The sequence below is a fragment of the Schistocerca cancellata genome, chromosome 10, assembly GCF_023864275.1.
Source record: "Schistocerca cancellata isolate TAMUIC-IGC-003103 chromosome 10, iqSchCanc2.1, whole genome shotgun sequence".
NCBI classification, from domain to species: domain Eukaryota; kingdom Metazoa; phylum Arthropoda; class Insecta; order Orthoptera; family Acrididae; genus Schistocerca; species Schistocerca cancellata.
Window position 1 is genome coordinate 124,860,197 of NC_064635.1, and position 25,794 is coordinate 124,885,990.

Consider the following 25,794-nt stretch of genomic DNA (forward strand, 5'->3'; position numbering starts at 1 on the left):
GTTTACTAGATAAAGGAGGTAGCTCCAGTTGTACAAATCCACATCAGTAATCTTAGAACCACAGTGAAGTGCATAGCAGAGGATACTCCCATTGTACCAATTTAGGGCTTTCTCCCGTTCATTCATGTATGGATCGCGCGAAAAATGATTGTCATCGAGGTTTCCATGGGAGCAATACGTAGGGGACTGGATTATATTCAAATATTCATTCATTTCGCTTCGTTCTAGCAAGTTTGAGTAAGTTTCCATGGGATACTTTGCGTCCATCGTCAAGCATCTTCGTGACACACTCGCATGGTTCGAAGAAGACTGTGACCATTCATGCAGTGGCCTTCTTTTTCGTCCGTTCGGTATCCCTGTTACTCCTATTTGGTACTGGTCCCACGAACTTGGAGCAGTATTTCATAATTTGTCTCGTAGCTGTTCTGTATGAAGACTCCTTTGTAGGCAGATTGTATTTCCCCAGTATTCCACTATTCATCCCGCAGTCTGACGCCTCCTTTACCTGCGACTACGTTATTGCTCCATTACATATTGCTTCAGATTGTTATACCGAGGGTAAAAGGAAATCGCCTTTTAAAAAGCCGAATTCAGGGTTCTGTGAAAATTGTCTGGGAGGTGAAGTTCGTTAATGGATCTTTCGTATCGTGACAGTTTTTTCACTCAAAGACTTGTAGCTGAACTATCTCGTGGCACATCTCTGATTGTTGGACCTACATCTTTCTTGAATGAGATTTTCACTCTGCAGCGGAGTGTACGCAACTGTGTGCCGGACCTAGATTCGAACTCGGAACCTTTGCCTTTCGCAGGCAAGTGCTCTACCGACTGAGCTACCCAAGCACGACTCACGCCCTGTCCTCACAGCTTTACTTCTGCCAGCACCTCGTCTCCCAGCTTCCAAACTTTACAGAAGCTCTTCTGCGAACCACATGCATTTAGTCTACTTTGAGGAAGCAGATTTCTTTTAAGAAAGGCCACCTACAAATATGGTATGCCTTGAAGTGATGCAAATGTTGCTTTTAAGCGGACAGAACATACGATTGGGAAGCTGCTCATTATTCTCTTCTGCGTTGAACTCTATAGACGTGGATGAGGTCTCCTGAACAAATTTCTGGCGCTCCCTTGTCGTCCATTTTGTTAAAAGAAATTAGTACAGATGATTATTTCAATTTAGGATTGTGTATGCCTTGGCTTCAGGGTTCCGTCATTCCCTTAACACTTAGTGTCCAGGATTGTTATTGATTTCGGTACCACATTTGCTAATAGTGATTTCTTCTCTATGAGCGCGCTCGTATTTGTCGGTAGAACCAGAACTGTATGGTCTTTCTTCTTCCGTGTCACTCGTAACCTTACCGACAGTATACACCACTACATTTGGGCAAGAAAAAGACGTGAAAGACTGGAAGCCACGCCGCTGCTGGTAACAATGTTAGGTTACGTACCTGTTTGACGAGACGCATGAGCTACCTCATTCTTGTACATACAAAAGAGGCAGGTGACCCTATTTCTTGAGCAAGAAAACAGAAGCAAACATTTTCTTGGGCAGACGACCCTTTTTCATGCAGAATAATACTACAAATTTTCCCAAAGTAGTTGCTTACTTTTTTGGAGCAAGCCCCAAAACTTGTTACGAAATGTAACGAACAGTTCGTTTACATGGTGCGGCTCTTCTGGCAAACTCCGAATTACCAGGCAGTTACATACATTTTACCTGGATAAATCAGGGAAATCTCAGGGAATTTCAGTAATTTCATAAAATCTCAAGTAATTCTGCGTTTTTAACTGAATATTATGCCATATAAATGTTATTTAAAAACTGCGGTTAAATTTCCGCTTTGGTGAGAGGAAAAAAATTATTGTGGTAAGCTGACCCCGCATCCCCTTATCATTAATTTATCAGGAGCTTCTTGACACAATCTCTCTCCTTCGCCTGGAATTGTCAAGGAATTTTTTTTTTCATGTTTGTGTAACGACCCTGGTTTTATTCGGCGCCGAAATATGTCAGAGTTCACACACTGAAGCAGAAACTGTTGGTAAGGAGTGTCCAACAAAAATCTTTACTGCGATTGTCGCGACCACTGAGAGAATGCGAGTTTGTGAGTTACTCCGCGTCCGGTACAAAGTTTTAATGAGTCTGCAAGTTCCGTGCACTTCCACAGGTTCCACCTTCATGCTTTCTGTGTCTCTTTTATGCGCGCGCGCGCGCGCACACACACACACACACACACACACACGCCACCTTTGGCTGCCATTTTGCTTAGTGTCGCGTGCTCTGCTGGACACTATTGGCTCGTGGGCCGCAGTTCACCCGCAGGTATTGGGTACACCTAGCGGCTGTAGGGGCCTATTGACGGTTGTTATCTCACCGCCTCGAGTGTTTAGGAATCTGCGCGCCCGCGCTGATAGCGTATCTGCTTCTCTGTCCCTCTGCTTGCAAACAGGCCACTCGGCGGCGGAAAATAACGCGCGCGATACCGGCACACGGCTAATTACGGTGCTCGGTTGAATGTGCCCCAATGGGGGCGTGATGAAATTTTCGCTGCCGAGGTCAATGCGCTTGTGCAGTAGCGCATCTCGAACGTTTGCGTTTATGAATGAAGTACCAGTGTGGCCAGCTTGTTTCTGCTGCTTCGCAGTTCATCGAATAAAAGCTCTGTGTAACTGGCGTTCGTGTGAGACTCGTGTATGAATAAAGTGGCGTTACGTTTTTGCCAGTATGCACGTGTTAATCAGTCATTTAGTTTTTACGTCATATAACTATCCGTAGAATGAAGGCTGGTTTGAACACTGTGCTTTACACCTCATAGAAAACGTTGCGGGGAATAGGACCCGAAGACAGAGTATTATTGGCAGAACATGTAGAATGTACAACAAATTTGGTACGACTGCTGAGAACAACTTGGTCCTTCAAATCCCAAAATATGTTGTTCAACTTCGTCACAGGAAGGCAAGGTCATAGCATCTCCAGCAGGACCATGGCTATTATAGCGCTGTTATGTTAAAGCACACATTCGGGCTGAGGAAACCACCGTAATTCGTAGTAGCACGTTGTTCTAAATTTTGGCGTCTACTTCCAGCATTCTGTTTCTGCTTTTCTTTGAATGGGAGACGATACCATAACAGACTAGTGTAATCTAGGCCAGACATAGTGAGTGATGTGTAGTTGGACAGGAATGTACGTTTACTGGATCGTTTCCCTAACCATTGTCTCGGTTTTTCTATCGTGCCGTTTGTGTGTTGCTTTATGATAGTATGTATTCCGCGGGGATTGCTAAATACTCCCCTATGTTTTGTGATTAAAGTTGTTGCCACTATGGGTTTACTGGTAAAATATGTTTATTTTGCCCAGTGGCTTGACTTGCAAAATGAGTTACCGCTAATTTGCACAGACTTAATTAACTCACTAATTTTACTATGTAATCTGCATTCGTTTCGGTTATACCTTTGCCGGGGGTCGAAAGGCACATTTCTTAATTCAGCAAATAGCTAATTTTTTGTGAAAATATAGGGTTTCAGCATACAGTTTTGTGCATACTTCGTTAGATCACTGTGTACGCACAATATGTACATAGATAATACTAAATCTAATTAAAGCATTCCGTGTCTTAAATTTTTCGTTTAATTTGGTTTATTTCGGTACCTATAAATTCGTCTTTGGCAGTGTAAGTTCTTGTGCGTAAGAGTAATTTGTGTGTATGGTGCACCTCTGCATTAGATTTTACTTAATTCATTTTTACTGTTGTCTAAACCTTACGGCTATGCTAAGTCATTTATATGGGTCATTTTATTGTTCACTAATCCGAATGACTTCGTTCCTCTGTTTGTGCAATATGTGACTCGTGTTACTACCTCTTCTGAGGAAAAATCTGTCTAAACCTCGGTAAAGGTTTGAATTAGCTTTCGACGTGCGGTTGGTGGTTGGCTGTATAACTGCCACCGCAACCATAAAGAAACTTCAGGAGTGTTGTAAAGAGAGACAAAGTTAATGCATGTAGAGGACCTAATCAGTCATTGAAATCCTTCACTGACGGTCATCACATTTTTTGTATGTAGCTAACTCCGGAAGCAGTCACGTTTGCGGATAATTGGAGTTTGAATAGTAATTTGCATCGTGTAAGTGGAACAACACATTATCGACTGAAAGGCGCATATATATATGGGCCGGCCGGAGTGGCCGAGCGGTTAAAGGCGCTACAGTCTGGAACCGCACGACCGCTACGGTCGCAGGTTCGAATCCTGCCTCGGGCATGGATGTGTGTGATGTCCTTAGGTTCGTTAAGTTTTAGTAGTTCTAAGTTCTAGAGGACTTACGACCACAGCAGTTGAGTCCCATAGTGCTCAGCCATTTGAACCATATATATAAGGGGAAACTAAATCTGTTAACTGACTGAGCAATGAAAGAGAGTGCCTTATATCTGAGAAAATATTTTCATCACTTTTTGACGTAACATAACGTGTTAGTATATTGCATACGGAGTGTGTTACTGGTACGCTGACAGCGTTATTTTTCTTCTGTTACAGGTGGGTGCCGAGTTTACCGGCCGACATGAAGCGTGTCGGTATACTGTTCGGTGAGTTCGTTTTCCAGCAGGACCTAACAAGATTTCTTCCTGTATTTCATCTCTCATTTTCCATCCATCGTCTTCATCTTCTTCTTTATGTATGTCTTAAGACATGTTTCGAATGAATGATGATCATTGTGTCGTGTTCTGAGCTGTGTGTCGTCCATATCTAATGTCATCCACTTTACAAATTCATCCCTTTCTCTTTTCCGCTCAATGTATGCCCCAGCCAAGATTTTTTTTCCTCTTTCTGATCACTTCCCGTAATCTTCTTTCTTCCACTGTTTATTCCATTAGTTTTTCAGTCTTAATTCGTAAGTTTGTCAGCCCACTTAGTCTTAACAATTTTTTACCACAGTTCAAAACTTTGTACATATTTGTCTCAAACGATTTTATTTGTTCTGTCCTTGTTCGTTTAAGAATATGCTAACTGGATCGTTCTTCTTGGCTGTTCACCACTTTTGTTTTCCTTTGATGTATCTTCAGTCCATACTTGCCCTTCTTACAGTGCTCCACATCATCTGCCGTAGCTTCTTTTCTGGTTCCGCCAGCACTGTTTGATCATCCACGTTTTTTTAGTTTTTGTTTTCCCGTTCAGTTACAATGCCTCGTTTCCTCTGTGGTCTTTCCTATCAGTTCACAAGTTTGCCCAATCAGTAAAGCGCGCGCGCACACACACACACACACACACACACACACACACACACACACACACACACACACACACACACAACCTCCTTGTTCATTTCTGTCATTATTTCTGCGGTAATCCTCCAACACCCTATAGCATTTCCTGTTTATTTACCCTTACTGAACTAGAACTGGTTTTCCCCAGTATTTTCCTCTGTTTTCTTTTCATTTCTGCTTAATACTATTGTCGTAATAGTTTTGTAACGTAACACACAAAACTAATGGTTATGTAGTCTTTGCATTATTTTGTGTCGCACTTTTTAGGTAAAGGCACTAAAATATTAAATAAATCTTCAGGCCCAACTTCTGTAACAAATTTTGTTCACTGCTTCAGCCAGTATGACTGGAGGTAAGACATTCAAAGCCTCAGATGTTATTGTGTCAGCCGAGTTCTTCACCATATCACACCCTAGCATAATTTTCCGCTGCTACTTGAGATCGACGAATAATGCCTTAATCTGGAGAAAGGTCAGAACATAAATGTAATGTATTACGTATGAATAAGCGGGCAGAACATGTTAGCGTATGATAACATGATTGTGTAACAATAGCTGGAAATCGTTACATTCATTAACATCTTGGGAGTGTGCGTACAGACCGATCTAAGCTGGAATAACTGCACATACCTACTGGTGGTAGGAAAGGCAGATACCAGACTGAGATCCGTTGGAAGAATCTTAAGCGACTATTGTTCACCTTTAATGAGATGAATTACGCAGGTGTCGTTCGACCTATATTTGACGATAGTTCGTCAGTGTAAGACCCTTGCCAGAAAAAGCCCTTTTTCAAATGGAGTTTCATTGTGCTCACTTTAATTCAAAGTCTTGTGGCACACTTCCTGCTCGAGTTGCAAGGTGAACACATCACTGACGCACCAACTTACAGCATGTTTCCCTCCAGGGTGATTGACGACCAGAGCGGGCGGCATCCAGGACACTTCTCAGACAATAAGCTTTCTTCTCCCGCCTGATTAAAATCTAAAAGACTTGGTTATTCTTTAACAAACCATCCACGAAACTACCTATTACATGAGTTAACGAAAACTAGCTGTGCTTCGTTTCATTGACCCATACTCAAAGCTATTACAAATTGAAAAAATGACAGAACTGTTTTGAGCCGCACTGTTGTCAGATAACTTACATCTAATTTTTTATTTTTTTTATTTGTAATAGCTTTGAGTAATTTCATATATATAACATTGTACTTCCTAGATCCACGTTTTCCATCAAAAATGTGAACCAAAAAATTTGATAATGTGTGTCAAGAAACGTCGCAGTCTATAATAGCTTTTTAAATTTCTATATATGCAACACCTTTGCAGTTCCTGTGGCTAAGTTCTTTGACCAGAACCTACGAGTTTCTGTGTGAGCAACATCTTTACATCTGCTACATCTAAATTCTTTGACCAGATCCCACATGTTTGTATGTATATATAGTGTATTTCACGAGTGCACATCACAGTAGTGTAATACGGAGCTATACCTGATATATCGACGTGAAATCGACCATAAGTGTGTAACTAAGTGGCAAAACTATCATCACAGCATAACTGTAATAATGGTGCTTCATCTTTTTGTAAGTACAGATATATTTTCGTCAAATGCTGCCTTACCACTCAAAAGTATCCCACTTGTATTTGTGTAGTCACCAGCAAATAATTTTTTTGTGTTTGTACAGTGATCTCCAACAGTACAAACATGTAAATGAATGTATAAACACCTGAAGATGGGCGCAAGCCCGAAACCGGTCGTGTGACGAATAAACAACGTTTTATTGTGAGTGGTAGCGGATATTTTTCTACAACCCTGTACTTTATCGTACAGTGTTACACGCACTTAGTTCAGGTGTAATGGGACCTTGTCGCCACACTGCAGTGTTTTATTCTTCTTGATGTTGATTACGCAAACGGCAGCCGTACGCGGTGTCACAAGCAGTAGGAAGCTAGGAAGAGGGGCGCATGCCGGCAAGAAACAACTCGGACTGCTGAGTGGGAGCGTAGAACGCTTTTTAGCCAGCAATTAGGCGGCGCCTGCTGTCTGCTCGTCGGTGGACTGCTGAGTCGGGCGGCGCGAGACGGCGGGGCTGCGGCGCAGAATTCGTGGAAGGAAGCGAAAGAGCTGCGGTAGGCCGCGCCGGAAGCGACTATCGCGGCTGCGGCGATAGCCGTGGCAGGAGGCGGGCGGATCGTGGCTAGCTGCCTCGTCCAGGCCCCCTGCGCTCACGCGTCGACAACGACCCGGTTGTCCGGCGCCAGTACCCAGTTCCCCATCTGACGACGGGGGAGCGGTTTTCCTCACAGTAAATCTGAAGCACATTGCCGGGACATCAGATTCCTAATGCAATCCGACGCCACTCTCACAGGGGAACCTCCCCATCGCAACCCCCTCAGATTTAGTTATAAGCTGGCACAGTGGATAGGCCTTGAAAAACTGAAGACAGATCAATCGAGAAAACAGGAAGAAGTTGTGTGGAACTATGAAAAAAATAAGCAAGGATAGTGTATGGTCGGGAGCGCCGTCGTTAGCGTGAGCAGCTACGGAACGAGAGGTCCTTGGTTCAACTCTTCCCTCAAGTGAAAAGTTTACTTTGTTACTTTCAGTGTATGTGACAAACTCTTATGTTTTCATCACTTTTTTTGGAGTGATTATCACATCCACAACAAAACCTAAATCGCGCAAGGTAGAAGAATCTTTTTACCCATTCGCCAAGTGTACAAGTCAGGTGGGTCGACAACATATTCCTGTCCTGTGACGCACATGCCGTCACCAGTGTCGTATAGAATATATCAGATGTGTTTTCCTGTGGAGGAGTCGTTTGACCTATGACCTTGCGATCAAATGTTTTCGGTTCCCATTGAAGAGGCACGTCCTTTCGTCTACTAATCGCACGGTTTTGCGGTGCGGTCGCAAAACACAGACACTAAACTTATTACAGTGAACAGAGACGTCAATGAACGAACGGACAGACCATAACTTTGCGAAAATCAAGAAAGTAAACCTTTCACTCGAGGGAAGACTTGAACCAAGGACCTCTCGTTCCGCAGCTGCTCACGCTAACCACGGGACCACTGCGCTCCTGCGCTTAAACTCTCGTTGGTGTTCCCTATCTTGCGCATGGACTACTCAGTTCGTATATTTTGCTTATTTTTTTCATAGTTCACACAACTTCTTCCTGTTTTCTCGATTGATCTGTGTTCAGTTTTTCAAGGCCTATCCACTGTGCCGACTTATAACTAAATCTGAGGGGGGTGCGATGGGGAGGTTCCCTCGTCAGAAACACTCGAAAATATCGCCTTCGAAAATTAGGACAACTTAGTCCTTTGTTAACGTACAATGAAGCGCCAAAGAAACTGGTATAGGCGTGCGTATTCAAATACAGAGATATGTAAACAGGACGAATCCGCCACTGCGGTCTGCATAGCTTATGTAACACAACAAGTGTATGGCGCAATTGTTAGATCGGTTACTCCTGCCACAATGGCGAGTTATCAGGATTTAAGTGAGCTTGAACGTGGTGCTATAGTCGGCGCAAGAGCGAACCATTCAACGAAGCATCGTCGATGCGGGCTTTCGGAATCGAAAGCCCACTCGTGTACCCTTGATGATTGCACGACACAAAGGTCTACGCCTCGCTAGGGCCTGTGAACACAGACATTGAACTGTTGAGTTCATGCACCCTGCTTGTCAGCAGGGAATTGTTCAAGCTGGTGGAGGCTCTGTAATGCTGTGGGGCGTGTGCAGTTGGAGTGATACGGGACCCTGATAGTCTAGATACGACTCTGGCAGGTGACACATTCGTAAGCATCCTGTCTGATCACCTGCATCCATTGGTGTCCATTGTGAATTCCGATGGACTTGGCAGTTCCAGCAGGACAATGCGACACCCCACACGTCCTGAATTGCTACAAAGTGGCTCAAGGATCACTCTTCTAAGTTCGAACACTTCCGCTGCCCACCAAACACCCCCACACATGAACGTTATTGAGCGTATCTGAGATGCCTTCCAACGTGCGGTTCAGAAGAGATCTCCACCCCCTCGTACTCTTCTGGATTTATGGACAACCCTGCAGGATTCAACGTGTCAGTTTCCTCCAGCATTGCTTCAGACATTAGTCGAGTCCGTGCCACGTCGTGTTGCTCCTCGCGGGGCTCCTACACGATATAAGGTAGGTGTGCCAGTTGCTTCAGCTCTTCAGTGTAGTTCCCGGTAGCTGAGTGCGTACGATGGAAGGCTAGTAATGACGAATTGGGTTGTTAGTCTCATTTGTAGTAAATTTCGTTGATTTGCATTCCACATAAGTTAACTAATGGTTCTGTTAATTAACAGGTACTGAATCATATTTTTAATAGAAAAAATATTGTTATATTTTCTAATTAGTAATAGCATGAAAATGCCAGTATTCACAATAATTGAAACAGTTCGTAAGAAAATGCAAAACATCAAATGGAAAATACTTTCTAGAGAATGAATGATACTGAAGAGATAGTCCGCTCTCTGCAAGACGCGTTCGTTCAGTCTTTATCAGGACATGTTCCAGCATTTTCGGTGCTATCTTCTGTAGCATTTTTTATTGCTCAGTCTTACACGTTACTAAAAAGTTACTCTCTGTTAGTAGCTGTATTACTACTGGATTTTTACAGCTTGGCATGATTTCGGAATGAAATATTCGACTCGGCAACGGAGTGTGCGCTGATACGAGAATTAGTACTGGCAGACGTAGACGTCTGAGGACGAGGCGTGAGTCGTGCCGGGTAGCTCAGTCGGTAGAGCACTTGTTCGCGAAAGGCAAAGGTGTGGATTTCGAGTCTCGGTCCGGCACACAGTTTTAATCTCCCGGCAACTGCCATGATTTTTTAATTCTTTACCTTTGTTTCCCGTTGTTTTCAAGGTGTTTAGATTCTTGAGAGAGTTCTTTTTCCCCCATGGCGTGATCCCTCGCGAAACCATATCGAAAAATCCAGTGACGCACAGATATTTTGCAGTGTTTCTAGTATGCCGTCGACCGCGCCATTTAGCACATATCGCGGCTGAGCGTCCAGTGAGCACGTAAACGTGCTTAGAGCAAGAGTGTCTCTCGTCAAGTGTGATGTTCGTGCTGTCATTCGGTATCGCAACGTGAAGAGTTCCGCCCGATCCCATGCCGCCCACATTACGCGACTGTCACGCGTACGACACTGGTCAGCCGCACTCCGTCTTTTGTCCTCCGCATTTCATCTGTTTGTCGTATGAACCGCTAGATCGTTAAACACGCGTTTTTATTTAACCAGCTCCACACCAAAATTTCGTCACTGACTGAAAATAAATGGAAATAAGTCTATAGAATCATAAATCATTATTAGAGGCACCTGTTTCTGGTGAAAAATTTTGCCCGATTTCGTCATTTTTAAAAAGTTATTTCGGTATATTTTTCTCTAGTTTTTTCCATTTCGTCAATTTCGTTAAATTTTATTTGCACTTTTCAGCAGTAAAAGGTACAGGAAATACATTTATGGCACATTTGCAGTGAAAAATCTTTTATTTTACATAAATTGAAAAAGCATAAAAATTATAAATCCTGAAAGTTTTTAAAACATTTATCCTGTCCTAGTCTATGTACACAACACGCAGGTCAGCCCGAGAAAGCCAAGGATGCCTTGACTTCCATATTACTGGGAGTCAGAGCTGTCCTCCTGTCAGACATTATGTTGCATTATCTAGAAAACGATCTCTCACTATCAACATTACTGACTGGGATCCACAAAGCCTCCACTACAGCTTTACACAAACCTGGTATGTATTTGTTCATCCATTCTCTCAGCTTCGGATGATCAACTTTTTCAATCGGAATGTTAGCCTCAATGAAAGGTCGAGCAGTCGATAAAATGAATTCTTCTTTATCATTGTGGTCTAGCGGTTCTAGGCGCTCAGTCCGGAACCGCGCGACTGCTACGGTCGCAGGTTCGAATCCTGCCTAGGGCATGGATGTGTGTGTTGTCTTTAGGTTAGTTAGGTTTAAGTAGTTTTAAGTTCTAGGGGGACTGATGACCTCAGATGTTTAGTCCCATAGTGCTCAGAGACAGCCAGTTTCTTCCTACTTTTGTCGAAAACATAAAATCCTTCGGACGAAAATTCCTTTTCTCGGTCGAAAACTGTCACTACCATATTAATCATCTGTAGCACGACAAAACAATACAAAATACCAAACTCAATGCACCGGCGATCCACAACGATTTCCAACGCGCAATACTGAATACACCGCCAGGACATTGTTGAATGTCTTTGGAATATTCGATATATTACACATATCGAAATGGTGTACAATCGATATCCAGACTGTATTACCATAACTCCAATCGAATTTCCGCAGTTAAGTTCAAATGACGAGATTTTGCTCGTCAATTATTTCGCGATTTGGCTTAAAAGTAAATAGTTACGCGTTTTCAGCAAAATGTGTAAAATTTCGTGAAAATTTCGCGATTTTGCGCTTTGCGAAAAACAGGTGCCTCTAATCATGATACGTCGTAAAAATATGCGGTGGTTATAAAGCTATTTTAAATACATCAGAATGTGTTCTGTGAGGTATGCGGTCATATTGCTGATGCTGATAGCTCGCTAATAACCGTCGCAAGATGTTGCTTAAACTTCTTTTTTTACACTCGTGAGCGCAAAGACAATCTACAGCCGTAATATAAAAATATGTAAACATACCAATGTAGGATATACAAATGATACATACGAAAATAGAAATTACTTCATTCAGATGCTCCACGGTGCGGGTTTTATGGCTCTAGCAGCACGTTTTCCTGTTATGGGCATTTGCATCGCTGATGAAGGGCTTTGGCATTTCAGATCGCCCAAAAATTCCCAGCTTGTATACCGGGTGATCAAAAAGTCGGTATAAATTTGAAAACTTAATAAACCACGGAATAATGTAGATAGAGAGGTAAAAATTGACACACGTGCTTGGAATAACTTGGGGCTTCATTAGGAAAAAAAGAACCATTTGCTAGACGCGTGAAAGATCTCTTGCGCGCGTCGTTTGGTTATGATCGTTTGCTCAGCCACCACTTTCGTCATGCTTGGCCTCCCAGGCCCCCGGACCTCAGTCCGTGCGATTATTGGCTTTGGGGTTACCTGAAGTCTCTAGTGTATCGTGATCGACCGACATCTCTAGGGATACTGGAAGATAACATCCGGCGCCAATTCGTCACCATAACTCCGGACATGCTTTACAGTGCTGTTGACAACATTATTCCTCGACTACAGCTATTGTTGAGGAGTGATGGTGGACATATTGAGCATTTCCTGTAAGGAACATCATCTTTGCTTTGTTATGCTAATTATTGCTATTCTGATCAGATGAAGCTCCATCTGTCAGACATTTTTTGAACTTTTGTATTTTTTTGGTTCTAATAAAACCCCATATCATTCCAAGCATGTGTGTCAATTTGTAGCTCTCTATCTACGTTACTCCGTGATTTATTCAGTTTTCAAATTTATACTGACTTTCTGATCACCCGGTAGATCCCTTCGTGTCTTGATTCGCGAATGCAACATTCAGTTCTGCAGTGACCTTTGTGGTTGCCGTCCCCGCACTTTTCACCTCAATCCTTTTCAGTGACTTGCTGCCACGATCACTTAACATCCATTGTCGTTCACTTAGCGGATGTTCTTTCTTCCCCTGTGTGCGGCATCCTTGAAACACCATACACTTCGGCTACCTTCGTTATACAAGGACCCAGCATAAGAGTGCCAACAGTACCTCCGCGTCCTAATTCACGTAGTCCCACCATAATTCTCACGCCTACGCAGAACACTCTTGTGAGGACACAAGTGTTCGTGGTCAGCGAAAACAGCTACACCTGCATCTGCGTCCATGTTCGAGCGTGCATTTCTCGTACTGATTCCATATTTTTTGTTCAGTCCCAGTAATCGGGGTCCTCGATGAGTCTGCAGTAGTTTCAGCTCTCCATGGCGTCACAGGGGGGAGGGGAGTAGTTCAGCCTCTGAGCCGTTGGACTGAGCATTCGGTCACGTGTGGCCGGATCCCGGCAGACACGTGAGGTTTGTGTCACGCGGCGCCAGTGCAACCTTGGCCTTGAGTGAGGTAGCGCGCTACCTGTTGACGCTCGGGATGCGTTTCCCAGCGGAAACTTACCCACTCACCTTGCAGCGCGCACCTCTGCCCCCATACAAAGGTATCTCCTGTTAATAATAGACTCACCGCGGTAATAGCTGAACCGAACTGTCTCGTCCTGTCGTTACCTCACAGTGTTTTGGAGAGAGAAGAATGGACGTGGCCGTGTGCTCGTGTTGTTCTCGTTGAAGATAAGCGCGTTAACGAGCATTTGTCGCGTCATTGATTAGCCCTTGAGTGTGATATCTCTGTGCTAACTATTGCGTTTTCGTACGTAAACTTCGTAACTTCAGATGCTGAAGTTCCACTGTGGCGATGCAGGAACTCTCTCCTCTTTATTGCTCGGTGTGTCAACACTTAGCAGCGTACGAGTCAGTACGGAAAATTGTTGCTTGTTTCTACAGCCACTCATGTTTAATCACGGGTGGCAATGTCACGCCTCCATCCCCTTCTTAAAAAAACTATATCTTGTGTTCAACGAATACAAAATGTAAGTAAAACTTAGTGCAGCTCATATTCTCGTATATGACGCTGTGAAGAATTAATGAAAAAACTGAAGAAAGAACATGTTTCATGAAACCCGTTGCCGATCAAGGTTCGTGTAAGAAACAAATAAGTGTTTATCATGCCCTAGTCAAACATTTGAATCCTCCAGCCCTGCCTCTCCCCCTTAAATAAAGCTGAGTGTATTTACGAAATTATCCGACTGCTTGTCGATACTTGCTTTAGGTCGCTGGGTTGGGTCATTTCGCTTTTACGATAAAGAGCTTCCAAAATCAGTATAATGTGCATCTCCAAGAAATAGTTTCGGTGCTGGAGTAGGAAGTATATTTCATGTGTCCGCTCCTGTTGTGGTTCTGTCCGTAATGACTTCACTGTGGAAAGGACGAACTTCGTAGAATTCCGCCCCCCCCCCCCCCTCTCTCTCTCTCTCTCTCTCTCTCTCTCTCTCTCTCTCTCTCTCTCTATCGCTCTCTCTCTCTCTCTCTCTCTCTCTCTCTCTCTAAATCTTATGGAACTCAACTGCTAAGGTCATCAGTTCTTAAGCTTATATACTACTTAACCTAAATCATCCTAAGGACACACACACACACACACACACACACACACACACAAAAGCCCGAGGGAGGACTCGAACTTCCGCCGGGACCAGCCGCACAGTGTGTGTTAGTCCGTGAACAAGTTTTTCTCGTGGAAAAGATAACCGCGTAACATTGGTAAAATTTTATGACAATTCTGAGCCATGAAAAGAAACCTAAGAAAGCATGCTTTAAAAGCTTCAAGCTGTGAAACTTACTTTGATGTGATGTAATACAGAATAGAATCTCATTCTGTTACGTCGTGTTAGCAGTTCGCAGATCGTCCAGATACATTCAGGAGAAGGTTGGGGGCAATAAATTTAAATTGCATTCACTACCGTTCCAAGTAGGTGCAAATTTTTTTGACGCCCTAAGGAGAAAAAGGAATCGGAAACAAGGAAGAACATAACCGCAATGGACGGTGATTTGCATGCAAGTGTCGAGCCGCAGAACTCCGGTCAGCGTACGTAACTCGTGCTGAGAGAACATTTAGCGCCAGGGAGAGTGTAGGTATTCTCGTACAGGTAACCTCCGGCATACAATACAATACAATACAGTGCAAGCGGCAGTTGTTGGCCCTCTGGCCCTGGCCTTGTATCCTCTGGTCCGCAGCTGCTATCTGCTGGCCTCCATCTGACTTGCTCACCCCCCCCTCTCCTCACCCTGCCTCCCCCCCCCCCCTAGGATCCACCTGTTGCGGGTACGTACTTGGCTACGGGGGTGCCGGCCTGCGAGCGCATGATCTGCATTGCAAATGAGTGCCGCGCATGCGCAGAACGCGAACCTTCGCCTCTGGCAGGGTGGCGCTGGCTTCAGCTTCGCGTGCCTGCCGGATGTGTGGTTTTGTTTTGCTTCTTGCAGCTCTGACCTTTTGTTCTATTCAGCGGCGACACGCTGCACGCGGATGTTTTGCCACACACACACACACACACACACACACACACACGAGTTCGCTTGGCGGCTGTTCTTTCAACGAAAATCATCTAAATTGCGCTCGCAAGATAATTAGAAGCAAATGTGAACGGCCTAAATTGAGAGATAAAGTTACTAATTTATTAGAAGTATAGTGGCAGCAGAGCGACGTATTTGCGTAATTCGTGACTCCCACCTATCGTCGTCGTCGCTGCTGCAGCTGATGTGATCTACAGTCCGAAATGAGGTTTGAAACTACTGTCCTCGCCGATAACTTACGTGCAAGCCTAATCATATCTGCTGGAACCTACACCTGTTTGAATCGGTTTACTGTAATCATCTATGTTCTTCGTCTACAGTTTCGAACCCCCCCCCCCCCCCCCACACACACACACAAAAGCTTCTTTTGTCTTGTTGTTTGAACTATTTATCGTCCACATTTCGTTCCGTAGCACTGGACTCCGAACAATTACCTTCAGAAAAGACTTCCTAACACTTAATACATGGAAACAAACTGCTCTTTTTCAGAAATTCGTTTCTTGCTTTGGCCAGTCCGTATTTAATATTCTCTCTACTTCTTCATCATCAGTCAATTTGCTGCCAGATAATAAAACCCATCTACTTTCGGTGCTATTTCCTAATGTGATTTCCTCAGTGTCGCCTGATTAAATTAGAATACATTGTTACCTCTTATCTAATTCGATGTTTTATATTACATCTTTCCAAGATGCTGTCTATTCGGTTCCGCTGCTTCTCAAACCCTTCTGCTGTCTTGCTGAATCAGTGTCCTCGCAGACTGCAAAATAGTTATTTGTTGTTCTTGAACTGGTAATTCTCTTTCCGAATTTCTCCTTGGTTTCCCTCACTACTTGCTCCTCGTACAGACTGAATAACACACACTGTAAGAAACCCCCCCGTCCGTCCGTCTCTCTCTCTCTCTCTCTCTCTCTCTCTCTCTCTCTCTCTCTCTGTCTAGTGATACAGCGATCCTGGGAACTACAATGTCGATCCGGACGAGCAGAATTTTTCAGCCTGTCTTTATGCTGACCTTCACCTCTATGATGTGAAGATAAGACGTGAATGACACGTGGGCCGGATTCCACATTAAACTGCAGGCCCTCTTTCCGTGATTGGATAACCGGCGTAGAGTAGGAACAGACAAGTCGTCGAATGGGCGTTCAGTTGAAAGAACTTGGGGAACAGGCGGCTAAAGAACCCTCTTGATGCACTCGCAGCCAATCCTACGAATTTCCTGAGGGTAGTTCATGTAGAGGTTTAGTGTTTCGTACAGGACAGATCAAACGAACGCTACAGTTCGTTACGTATTCTCCTGCTTTTGATCTCAAGTGACACAGTATTTTTATAAGACAGGATGAAAGCCGTGCCGTGCCGTTTTGTGGTCGGTAACTGCCTACAGTTTTACGCCACGAGATATAACAAGCGTTTCGCTGTTTTTAAAGGACACAAATCCTTGCGGGAACCACGTTCTTTATCAAAATTCTCTGTTGTGGAAAAACTGAAAGACGAGATAGATAAAATAACATATTAATACGCCGTGGTAATTAATATTGCGTGGGAGCGTGTTGCCAGAAGCCTGCAAACAGTGGTAGCTCAGTTGGTAGAGCACTTGCCCGCGAAAGGCAAAGGTCTCGAGTTCGAGTCTCGGTCCGACACACAGTTTTAATCTGCCAGGAAGTTTCATATCGCACACTCCGCTGCAGTGTGAAAGTCGGATTAGTGGATAGATAGTTGGACGTAACATGTGGTCAGCTTGACTAACGCCACGTGCAGCTGGCTCCGCAACAGGAGGTAGTTGAATAACCGGGAAAAAGACAGGACGTACTAATCAGTGGTTACGATACACTGTCGTGATGGTGTTGTATATGATTTGGGTAACTTCACACGGGGAAGAACAACTGAGAAACTGGTAGAAGGGCGAAGTGTGATGATGAGAGTAGCCGAGGAGTTTGTTGTCGCTCACAGCATTGTGGTAAACTACAGCAAGCAGATGACCGTTACATTGTGCAGCAGGCAAGAACGAATCCACGTTACCTTCCGCAATACACCGTAATAGTTCTCTTTCTGTGCATATTCAAAATTACATCGCACTATGTTACTTGGAAGTGACACGTTGTGCGAAAGTTACTTTCGCCCCGACGCTTTGCACACAAGGGTAGGCTGGTGCGTGCACCCAACAACTGAAGAAAAAAAAAAGTGTCTTTCAGTTGCAGCACATCCCTAGTTTACTTTTGCGGAACGTTTCAGTGCTAAACTAACAAGCGTTGTATATCGGTGCACTACTACTCCTGATCATCCTTCAGTCGGAGGAAAAAAAAGTTTAGACATCTGCGTTGGGAGGCAGGCGCATCAGCTACGTAATAAAATTAATGTGCATCATTTTTCGATATCTTGAACCGTTCAGTAAAGCAAGTCGTACGCGACTCGCCCTGTATATGCCCCATAATTGTGCAGGTTTCTTCGTTTTTCGTGATGGGGTAGTGACGTGTCTGTTGGATGCGAGTTGCCTTCGTCTCGTGTGCGGACGCCGTCGGTGAAAGTGAGAGTCTTGTTGTGCCGTAAGCCGCTTGCTCTCTGCGTACCACGCTCGGGGTTTTTCCGAGAAACAGTCTCCACTCACAGTGTTGACACTGTACCAGCCTGTGTGTGTGTATGTGTGTGTGTGTGTGTGTGTGTGTGTGTGTGTGTGTATGTGTGTGTGTAGTTTCTTCTTTCGCAGCTGTTGCGCAAATGTGTTTACTTGATCGCTCGCTCTTCCTCCTGCTGCGTCCGCTTCTCCGCTGCGGCTGCTGTGGACTTTGATATTCGCAGCTAACACCGGATGAGATCCAGTGATCATGATAGAGAGAGAGAGAGAAAGAGAAAGAGAAAGAGAAAGAGAGAGAGAGAGAGAAGAGAAGAGAAGAGAAGAGAAGAGGGGGGGGGGTCGGACCTAATTTGACTTGCGACGCGTGTTATTTTTTTGTAGTGTGTGATCAGAGCTATGGCGGTACAGTTTAAGGGGATGCTCGGCAGGTACCGCGAATTGGCTCGCTGTGGTCCTGCTGTCCTCTTTCACCCATTTAGTTCTCGCTCGCTGTGCTGAGTGGAGGAAAAAAGAGGTGGTGCTCGTAAAACAGTATTCACTGAAGTCGTAGCCACTAGTTTGTGTGTGGGGCAACACTGGTGAAATGATCTTTGGGAAAATTATGGCCCGTATTAATCATCGCTTTTGTACGCAACGAGAAATTAACATGTGTTGTATTGTAGTCGTTCTGTACGTTCTGGTTTGCGATTTAGAATGTAGGATTGTAGATCTGGCTGCTATAATTGAATATATTGGAAACTTTCCTTACAGATTGGTTTTTGTTTCTTCTATATTTTTCCTCGTGTGTCTTCATTTTGGGCCTAATGTTGTAATAGACGATGAGTTTGTCTGACAGTACGTGACGCCGCGTCGCGTACATTAGTTCTAATGCTTGATGTATTCAAAAATAGGTGGAGAGGATGCACTAATTTAATCGTGTGTGTGTGTGCGCGTGCGCGCGCGCGCATGTTTCTTGTGAGGAATGTGTATTTAAAATAAGCCTTCAGTGTCAGAAACGCATATTGAATAATTCGCAGTACATCACTGTAGATGGCAGTATTTCTGATTCACAAGTTTTGTCTCTGCAGACGTGATGCCCAGTATATTGTTCCGGCATTCGATCTGCCTCAAGTTGGAAGTCTCCACAGTAATTTGCTGTGCTCGTTTTCCACAACCTTTTGTAGCTTACACTCCAACCAGTTCTTTATCGCCGGCAGATGGTAATTCTGGCGTCAGTTATGACGCAAAATGTTGCCTCTGCCTGTAGTCAGTCTGAGCAGTCCAAAACTGGATGATAATTATCTTTCTGGTCAAGGGTGGAAGCATTGCTGGAGCGGCTAAGTTTGTGAACTGTTCGCACGCCGCTGTGGTTAAGTATACTGTGCATGGCAAAATGACGCTAACCAGAACCGGGGCCGTGTCAACTGTTATGCAGTACGCGCTACGGTCGCAGGTTCGAATCCTGCCTCGGGCATGGATGTGTGTGATGTCCTTGGGTTAGTTAAGTTTAAGTAGTTATAAGTTCTAGGCGACTGGAATACTCACTTTGAAATTCTAAAGTTGGTAGGAGTAAAATTCAGAGAGCGAAAGGCTATTTACAATCTGTACAGAAACCAGATGGCAGTTACAAGAGTCCAGGGACATGAAAGAGAAGCAGTGGTGGGAAGGGAGTGAGACAGGGTTGTAGCCTATCCCCGATATTATTCGATCTGTATATTGAGCAAGCAGTGAAGGAAACAATAGAAAAATTCGGAGGAGGAATTGAAATCCATGGAGAAGAAATAAAAACTTTGAGGTTCGCCGATGACATAGTAATTCTGTGAGTCAGCAAAGTACGTGGAAGAGCAGTTCAACGGAATGGATAGTGTCTTGAAAGGAGGATATAAGATGAACATCAACAAAGCAAAACGAGGATAATGGAATGTAGTCGAATTAAATCGGGTGATGCCGAGGGAATTAGATTAGGAAACGAGACACTTAAGTAGTAAAGGAGTTTTGCTGTTTGGGGAGCAAAATAACTGATGATGGTCGGAGTAGAGAGGATATAAAATGTAGACTGGCAATGGCAAGGAAAGCGTTTCTGAAGAACAGAAATTTGTTAACATCGAGTACAGATTTAAGTGTCACGAAGTCGTTTCTGAGAGTATTTGTATGGAGTCTAGCCATTTATGGAAATGAAACATGGACGATAAATAGTTTAGACAAGAAGAAAATAGCTTTCGAAATGTGGTGCTACAGAAGAATGCTGAAGATTAGATGAATAGATCACGTAACTAATGATGAAGTATTCAGTAGAATTGGGGAGAAGAGGAGTTTGTGGCACAACTTGACTAGAAGAAGGGATCACCAATTCAGTATTGGAGGGCAGCGTGGAGGGCAAAAATCGCAGAGGGAGACAAAGAGACGAATACACTAAGCAGATTCAGAAGGATGTAGGCTGCAGTAGGTACTGGGAGATGAAGAAGCTTGCACAGGATAGAGTAGCATGTAGAGCTGCATCAAACCAGTCTCAGGACTGAAAACAACTACTACTACTACTATTACTACTACTACTACTTCGTATGTCGTCGGACTGGAAAGCAAACATGCTGCAACAATCGCCTGAATGGTCCAGTGTGGAGGAGGGAGCGTTGTGGGCTGCGGAATGTTTTCATGGCATTGTGAGGGCGATATCGTCATTCTGGAAGGCAGCGTGGATCAGCGTAACTACATCTCTTACCCTAGGAGGCCACGTCCACCGGTACATGCAATTTGTTATTCCTCTGCAGCTTCCATCAGGACAGTGCAACCTGTCGCAGTGTACGTGAGTGGTTACAAGAGCACAAGGACAAGTTTACTATATTCGCGTGGCCGACAGACTCCTCGGATTTGAACCTAGCCGAGAATCTGAGGGACCACCTCGATCGGGCCATTTCGCACCAAGCACAGCAGGTCCCTGCATTGAAGTCGGTGTATCAGCTAGAACCTTATTGACTATCTTGCTGCACGTCTCGCAACGTCCGCGCTGCTGAATATTGTAATTCTGGATTTTGGCGGGTGTTCATTTTAATGTGCCGAGGGTGTATAGTTATCCTTTTTGTGTCTTCTGTAAAAGTAATATTTGTGTTGGCGACATTCAGTTGTCTTCTGACGAAGAATTAAGAAGCCGAAAGCTGATTCATAACCAAGTAAATATGCATGAGAACATTAGAAAACTGTTTCCTATTCGATGTATGTGTATATTGTTAAAGTAGTATCCAGAAGCTTCACTTCGCCTGGGCCACTTCTGTCGTACGCTGGTTAGCGTTGCTGTTACTAATGTGGACGCCTGTGGTTAGATTCTCGATGACTATATATTTTTCGGCGTGGAAAGCGAGCAAATGCGAAACCGCTTGAATAAAAACAGTAGCGAAATAGACAGGCTTTAAACGGCGAAACATCGAAAGCCCTGCAGCTACAACCAGCAATTTTGTGAACCGTTCGCGTAAATCGCAGGTATCGAAATGTGTAACCCCCCCCCACCAATCTCTTTCCCCAAGCACTGTAGTTGTGAACGCGATGTTGCGTGGTCAAGCGCGGAGCCAGTTAGTAGTAGTCTTATTTTCGTGGCACGCTGTGACGCACTTGTGGCGCAGCCTGCTAAAGCTGGAAGTTCTCGCGCCGGCGCAGTGGAGCAGAGAAGGCGGTGGACTGATAACGGCCTATAGTGTGTCGTGGCGCGCGCCTTGCATAAGGCAGTGTTTGTCAGTCTCGTCTCAGTGTGTCGCCAAGTGTGGTCGTGTCAGCTGGAACGTGGACCGTGGGCAGCCGCCATGTGTCTCTCGCAGTGCCCCTGCACGCACATTTGCCAGTTGCGCCTGGCTGGTGTGCCGTCGCCTCTCATACTGGTATGTTAGCGCTCATCATCGTAGTTGCTTCTCACAGGGGGTGCTCGTCATGTTGGCTCTAGTCGATAGAGGCTCGACTCTGGCACGCAAATTTAAAATTCTATCTCGCATTAGGTGTACATCTATCTTTCCCCTAATGGTGTAATTTCGGGTGTCACGCAGACTATTCAGTTTCTCAGAAAAATAGATCCAGCTAGGCTGAACATCCGAAAGTGCAGCATAATCACGCCCAGATCATGCGATATATTAAAATCCTTCACATATGTCTTCATGTGTACGGGTTTTCGAAACTGTCGATGCCCATATGATTAGGGATGCATAACTGTCGGAAGGGCAGACAGAGATAGTGAAGTATAACGGCGGTGTGACCGTGCTTTGGAAACCATTTGGGTATTAGCATGAAGTGAAATGCTTCAGTGAAACAGGATGGCAGAGCGGGATTTAAGTAAAACCTGCGAAGTGGACCCTCTTGAGCACCTTTATTTTACGCACGTAATAGGCCTAGAATTGTCGTCGAAGACTCGTCCCTTTAGGCTTCTCAAATTTATTTTTCAGTTCGTATTTATGACGAAAACTGCGGTAATGTTGCGAGAACATAAACATTAGGTTAAACAACTAATCAGTCTCGGAGCGAATCTTTTATTTGGAATACACATTGTTGGCGTCGCCATCTCATTACTATCACCTTCCTACCCAGAGTGAACTTCGTGCTACGCCACAGAGAAGTCTGCCACCACAACCACAATTTCAGGGGGATCAAATATCTCACGCTAATTTGCTTCTGAACCCAGCTCCTCCGGAATGCGAGGTCCGTACAGTAGTCTCCCTTCGTGAACTAATTTATGAAATCTGAAGTCCTAATGTACCGCACTGCGACCTGCACACACGTTACTAGCCTCTCGTAGTTTAATGATGAGACATTTTTTAAGAATCTAATTATAGCTTATGGTGAGATGTCATGGGGACACTGAACGTACTAGAGTTCATTACGGGATAAATAGTTAGACTCGCTGACAAAATCACTTTGGTTACTGTGTTACTCTCAGCAGAGACAATGGAAAGAGCAGGTCATTCCATAAGATTAGTGCTAAATGACGTATGAACAAATAAATTCATGTGTGATGATAGGACTAGTCCAAGTGACAGCAAACAGGTAATCGATAAAATTGTGATTAATGCTGAGTATTATCTGTAATAAGGATAAGTAATTACGTAGTGTCACATTGACAGCACTGCCTTTCTTTTCCTTGAACTGGTTTTTGACGGATGGTATGTTCGTTCACTAGTAGACGTTACGTTCGCACTTCCAATTTTTAGAAATTGGTGCATGTTGTACACACCATTACCCTACACCATTTTCAAAGATGTTAATACAGTCTTTTTACACGACGTAAGAACACCACGGCATTGCCTTGTTGTAACTTTCCAACAATCGCAAAATGTACAGGAAACAATGTAATCCATCCAACACGTATGGCAAGGTCGAAATTGGCATGCCGGATTATAACAATTGAAGGTCTGCTTTTATTGCGTCATTATTCCAGAGTGTAGAGTTGTATGCAGCGAAGTCATCTTGTATTCTTCGTTATAAATGCTTAACCCGTAACTGGTACACCTATAAATTGTAACACATAAGGTACATCTGGGTCCTCGGGACCCACCCAAGTTTTGAGTATATTTTGGTAAAAAAAACACATTTAAATGAAATTTAAATATGAAACTTTTATTAATGTTTTGTTACTAATGTTTTAAAACCACATTCCTCATTTATGGTCATACCTTAAAGATGTTACAAAAAAGGACAATAAACTGCATAAAATACGAAATGTGAAAAATATACTTTTGGAAAGTCCTGCACATCAGTTACAAATAGTAAGATAGACAACTGAAACTTCACGTTTAAACACAAAATGTACTATGCTTCACAACAGTAAGCCAGAAGAAAAGTTCAAAATCAATATAAAAATTTCTGCAGGCACAACTTTTGGATAAATTTTAGTACATTTCTCAGCTAAATGACTATGTGATCTTTGAAAATAGCAGAAATTATGACAAAATATTAGGTTTCAATTATACAGCATCTTCACCAGTCCATTTCAGTTATTTCATTCATCCAGACTACCGAAACAGTTTGGACATAAAGCAGTGGAACATTCCAAACATAATGGTGTTCGACATCTGGCACACGCCCGGGATGCTTTCCTGTCTTTTTTAGATGGGCACACTGAGCATCTTTTCCTCTTCGATTTAGTAGCACCAGCTTCACTGTGAACCTGGGATGTTCCTGATGCCTTGGAGGGGGTCATGCCTAGAATATCACAAATGGAATTTCGGATATCTTTTCTCAAAAATGGAGAATCCAATCTTCTTTTCATACAATCACTTATGAGTTGTGTACCTAGTTCAATGAGGAATTCTCTGCGTGTCACATCATCAGTATCTTCTTTCCCATGGTACAAAACAAAAGCATTTACACCTGCTATATCTAGCATAGTGTAGAAGACTGCCATAGGCCACCGCCTTGTTCTTCTAGAAGTCGTGTAATTATGCGTCTTTTCGTCAAGTGCGTCAACTCCACCTTTTGTTTTATTGTAGTCATGGATTATTTCAGGCTTATTTTCCACCATACATTCTCCATGGTGCATTGTCGATATCAGGTTGACAACCTTGTTCTTTTTGGGGACGTGTGAAAGTATTGTTACAGAACCAGAGTATCCGTAGATTGAAGAAGACACATTTCTGCCCTTTGCTGTTGAAAAGCTTGGTGGTAGCTCAGCCTTGTTCTTTCTCATGGTGCCAATATAAGTCAAATTACAGTTCGACAACTCATTGACCAACTCCACACTTGAGAACCAGTTGTCCCCTGTCACATTTCTGTTACTTCCCTTGATTGGTTCAACCAACCGCATGACAACAGCTGTTGGTAAGAGGACACGGCGCGGGATGGCTACAGCTGATTTTCCCGAATATATCTCTGCATTCAAACAGTAGTGCATTTTGGCATCAGCTAGAATAAATATTTTTATACCGTATTTCCGTGGCTTGGATGGAATGTACATCCTAAATGGACATCTACCACGGAATCCTACAAGCATTTCGTCAACAGTGACGTACTCTCCGACTGAATAGTTTTCTTGACAAGCTTCTATCAATGAATTGAAGAGCCAAGAGATGTGGTACAGTTTATCTGTGAGTTTCCTTGCGTCACGGGTTGCTGCATCATCAAAACGAAGGCAACGTAATAAAAACAGCAAACGTTTCAAGGGCATAGTTGCCCTAAAAATTGGTCTACCAGTGCCGTTTGTAGCATATAAACCATTCAGATCTTCGTTGTTTGACTTGAAGGCTCCCCACAAATAACAAAGACCTATGACAGCTTTTATTTCAGTACTGTCTGTTAGATTTGAAAAAGAATTCTTTTTTGACTCAGGTGGCAATGACATAATCTTTTCATTGGTTCTGAGTACTACCTCTGCAATCATTTCTTTGCTGAAAAGTAGTTCCCAAAATGCTAGAGGGGTCTTTTCTGTTACCTGTCTAGCTGCATTACGTATGCCAGGAAAGTGAATTGGAGCAATGATGTTGGTTTGAGAGGTTCTTCCACGTATGCTGGGTGTTGTTGACCACTTGAATCTGTTTCTTCCATAGATATAATTAGTTCCAGATTGTTCGTTGTTACTGTCTCCATCATCACTTTCATCACTTCCAGTTTCATGTTCACTAATTTCATAGTCACTGTCGCTTCCACTTATGTCTTCAATATCACTGTCCAATGGTTCGTTCAGATTATCTGTAGTATCTTCCTCGCTCATTTTTCTGAAGCACTACACCGTAAATCCAAGATACCGGAAATAATGCCACGAAAAGAAAACTTTCACTAACGGTACACCTGGGTCCACGGGACCCGATCACCTTTATAGAAACAAAACTAACAAAGAAACGCCTGCAACAATGTTGTGGGCTGGTAGCCAGTTGATTGTTAGGA

At 43.7% G+C, this 25,794-nt stretch overlaps 1 protein-coding gene across 2 annotated transcripts in view; it reads left to right on the forward strand.

Annotated features, from left to right (window-relative positions):
* The window catches only part of LOC126106831 (mRNA decay activator protein ZFP36L1), a 187,617-nt gene that overhangs the window by 121,961 nt on the left and 39,862 nt on the right, over positions 1–25,794 (forward strand). Inside the window, exon 1 of one of the 2 annotated variants that reach the window (XM_049913227.1) lies at positions 21,629–21,809. The exons of the other annotated variant lie outside the window; for it this stretch is intronic. Coding sequence (XP_049769184.1) covers positions 21,735–21,809 — 75 coding nt within the window. The 5' untranslated portion in view covers positions 21,629–21,734. Of the gene's footprint in view, positions 1–21,628; positions 21,810–25,794 lie in introns of those variants that run through there. 2 annotated transcript variants of the gene reach the window in all.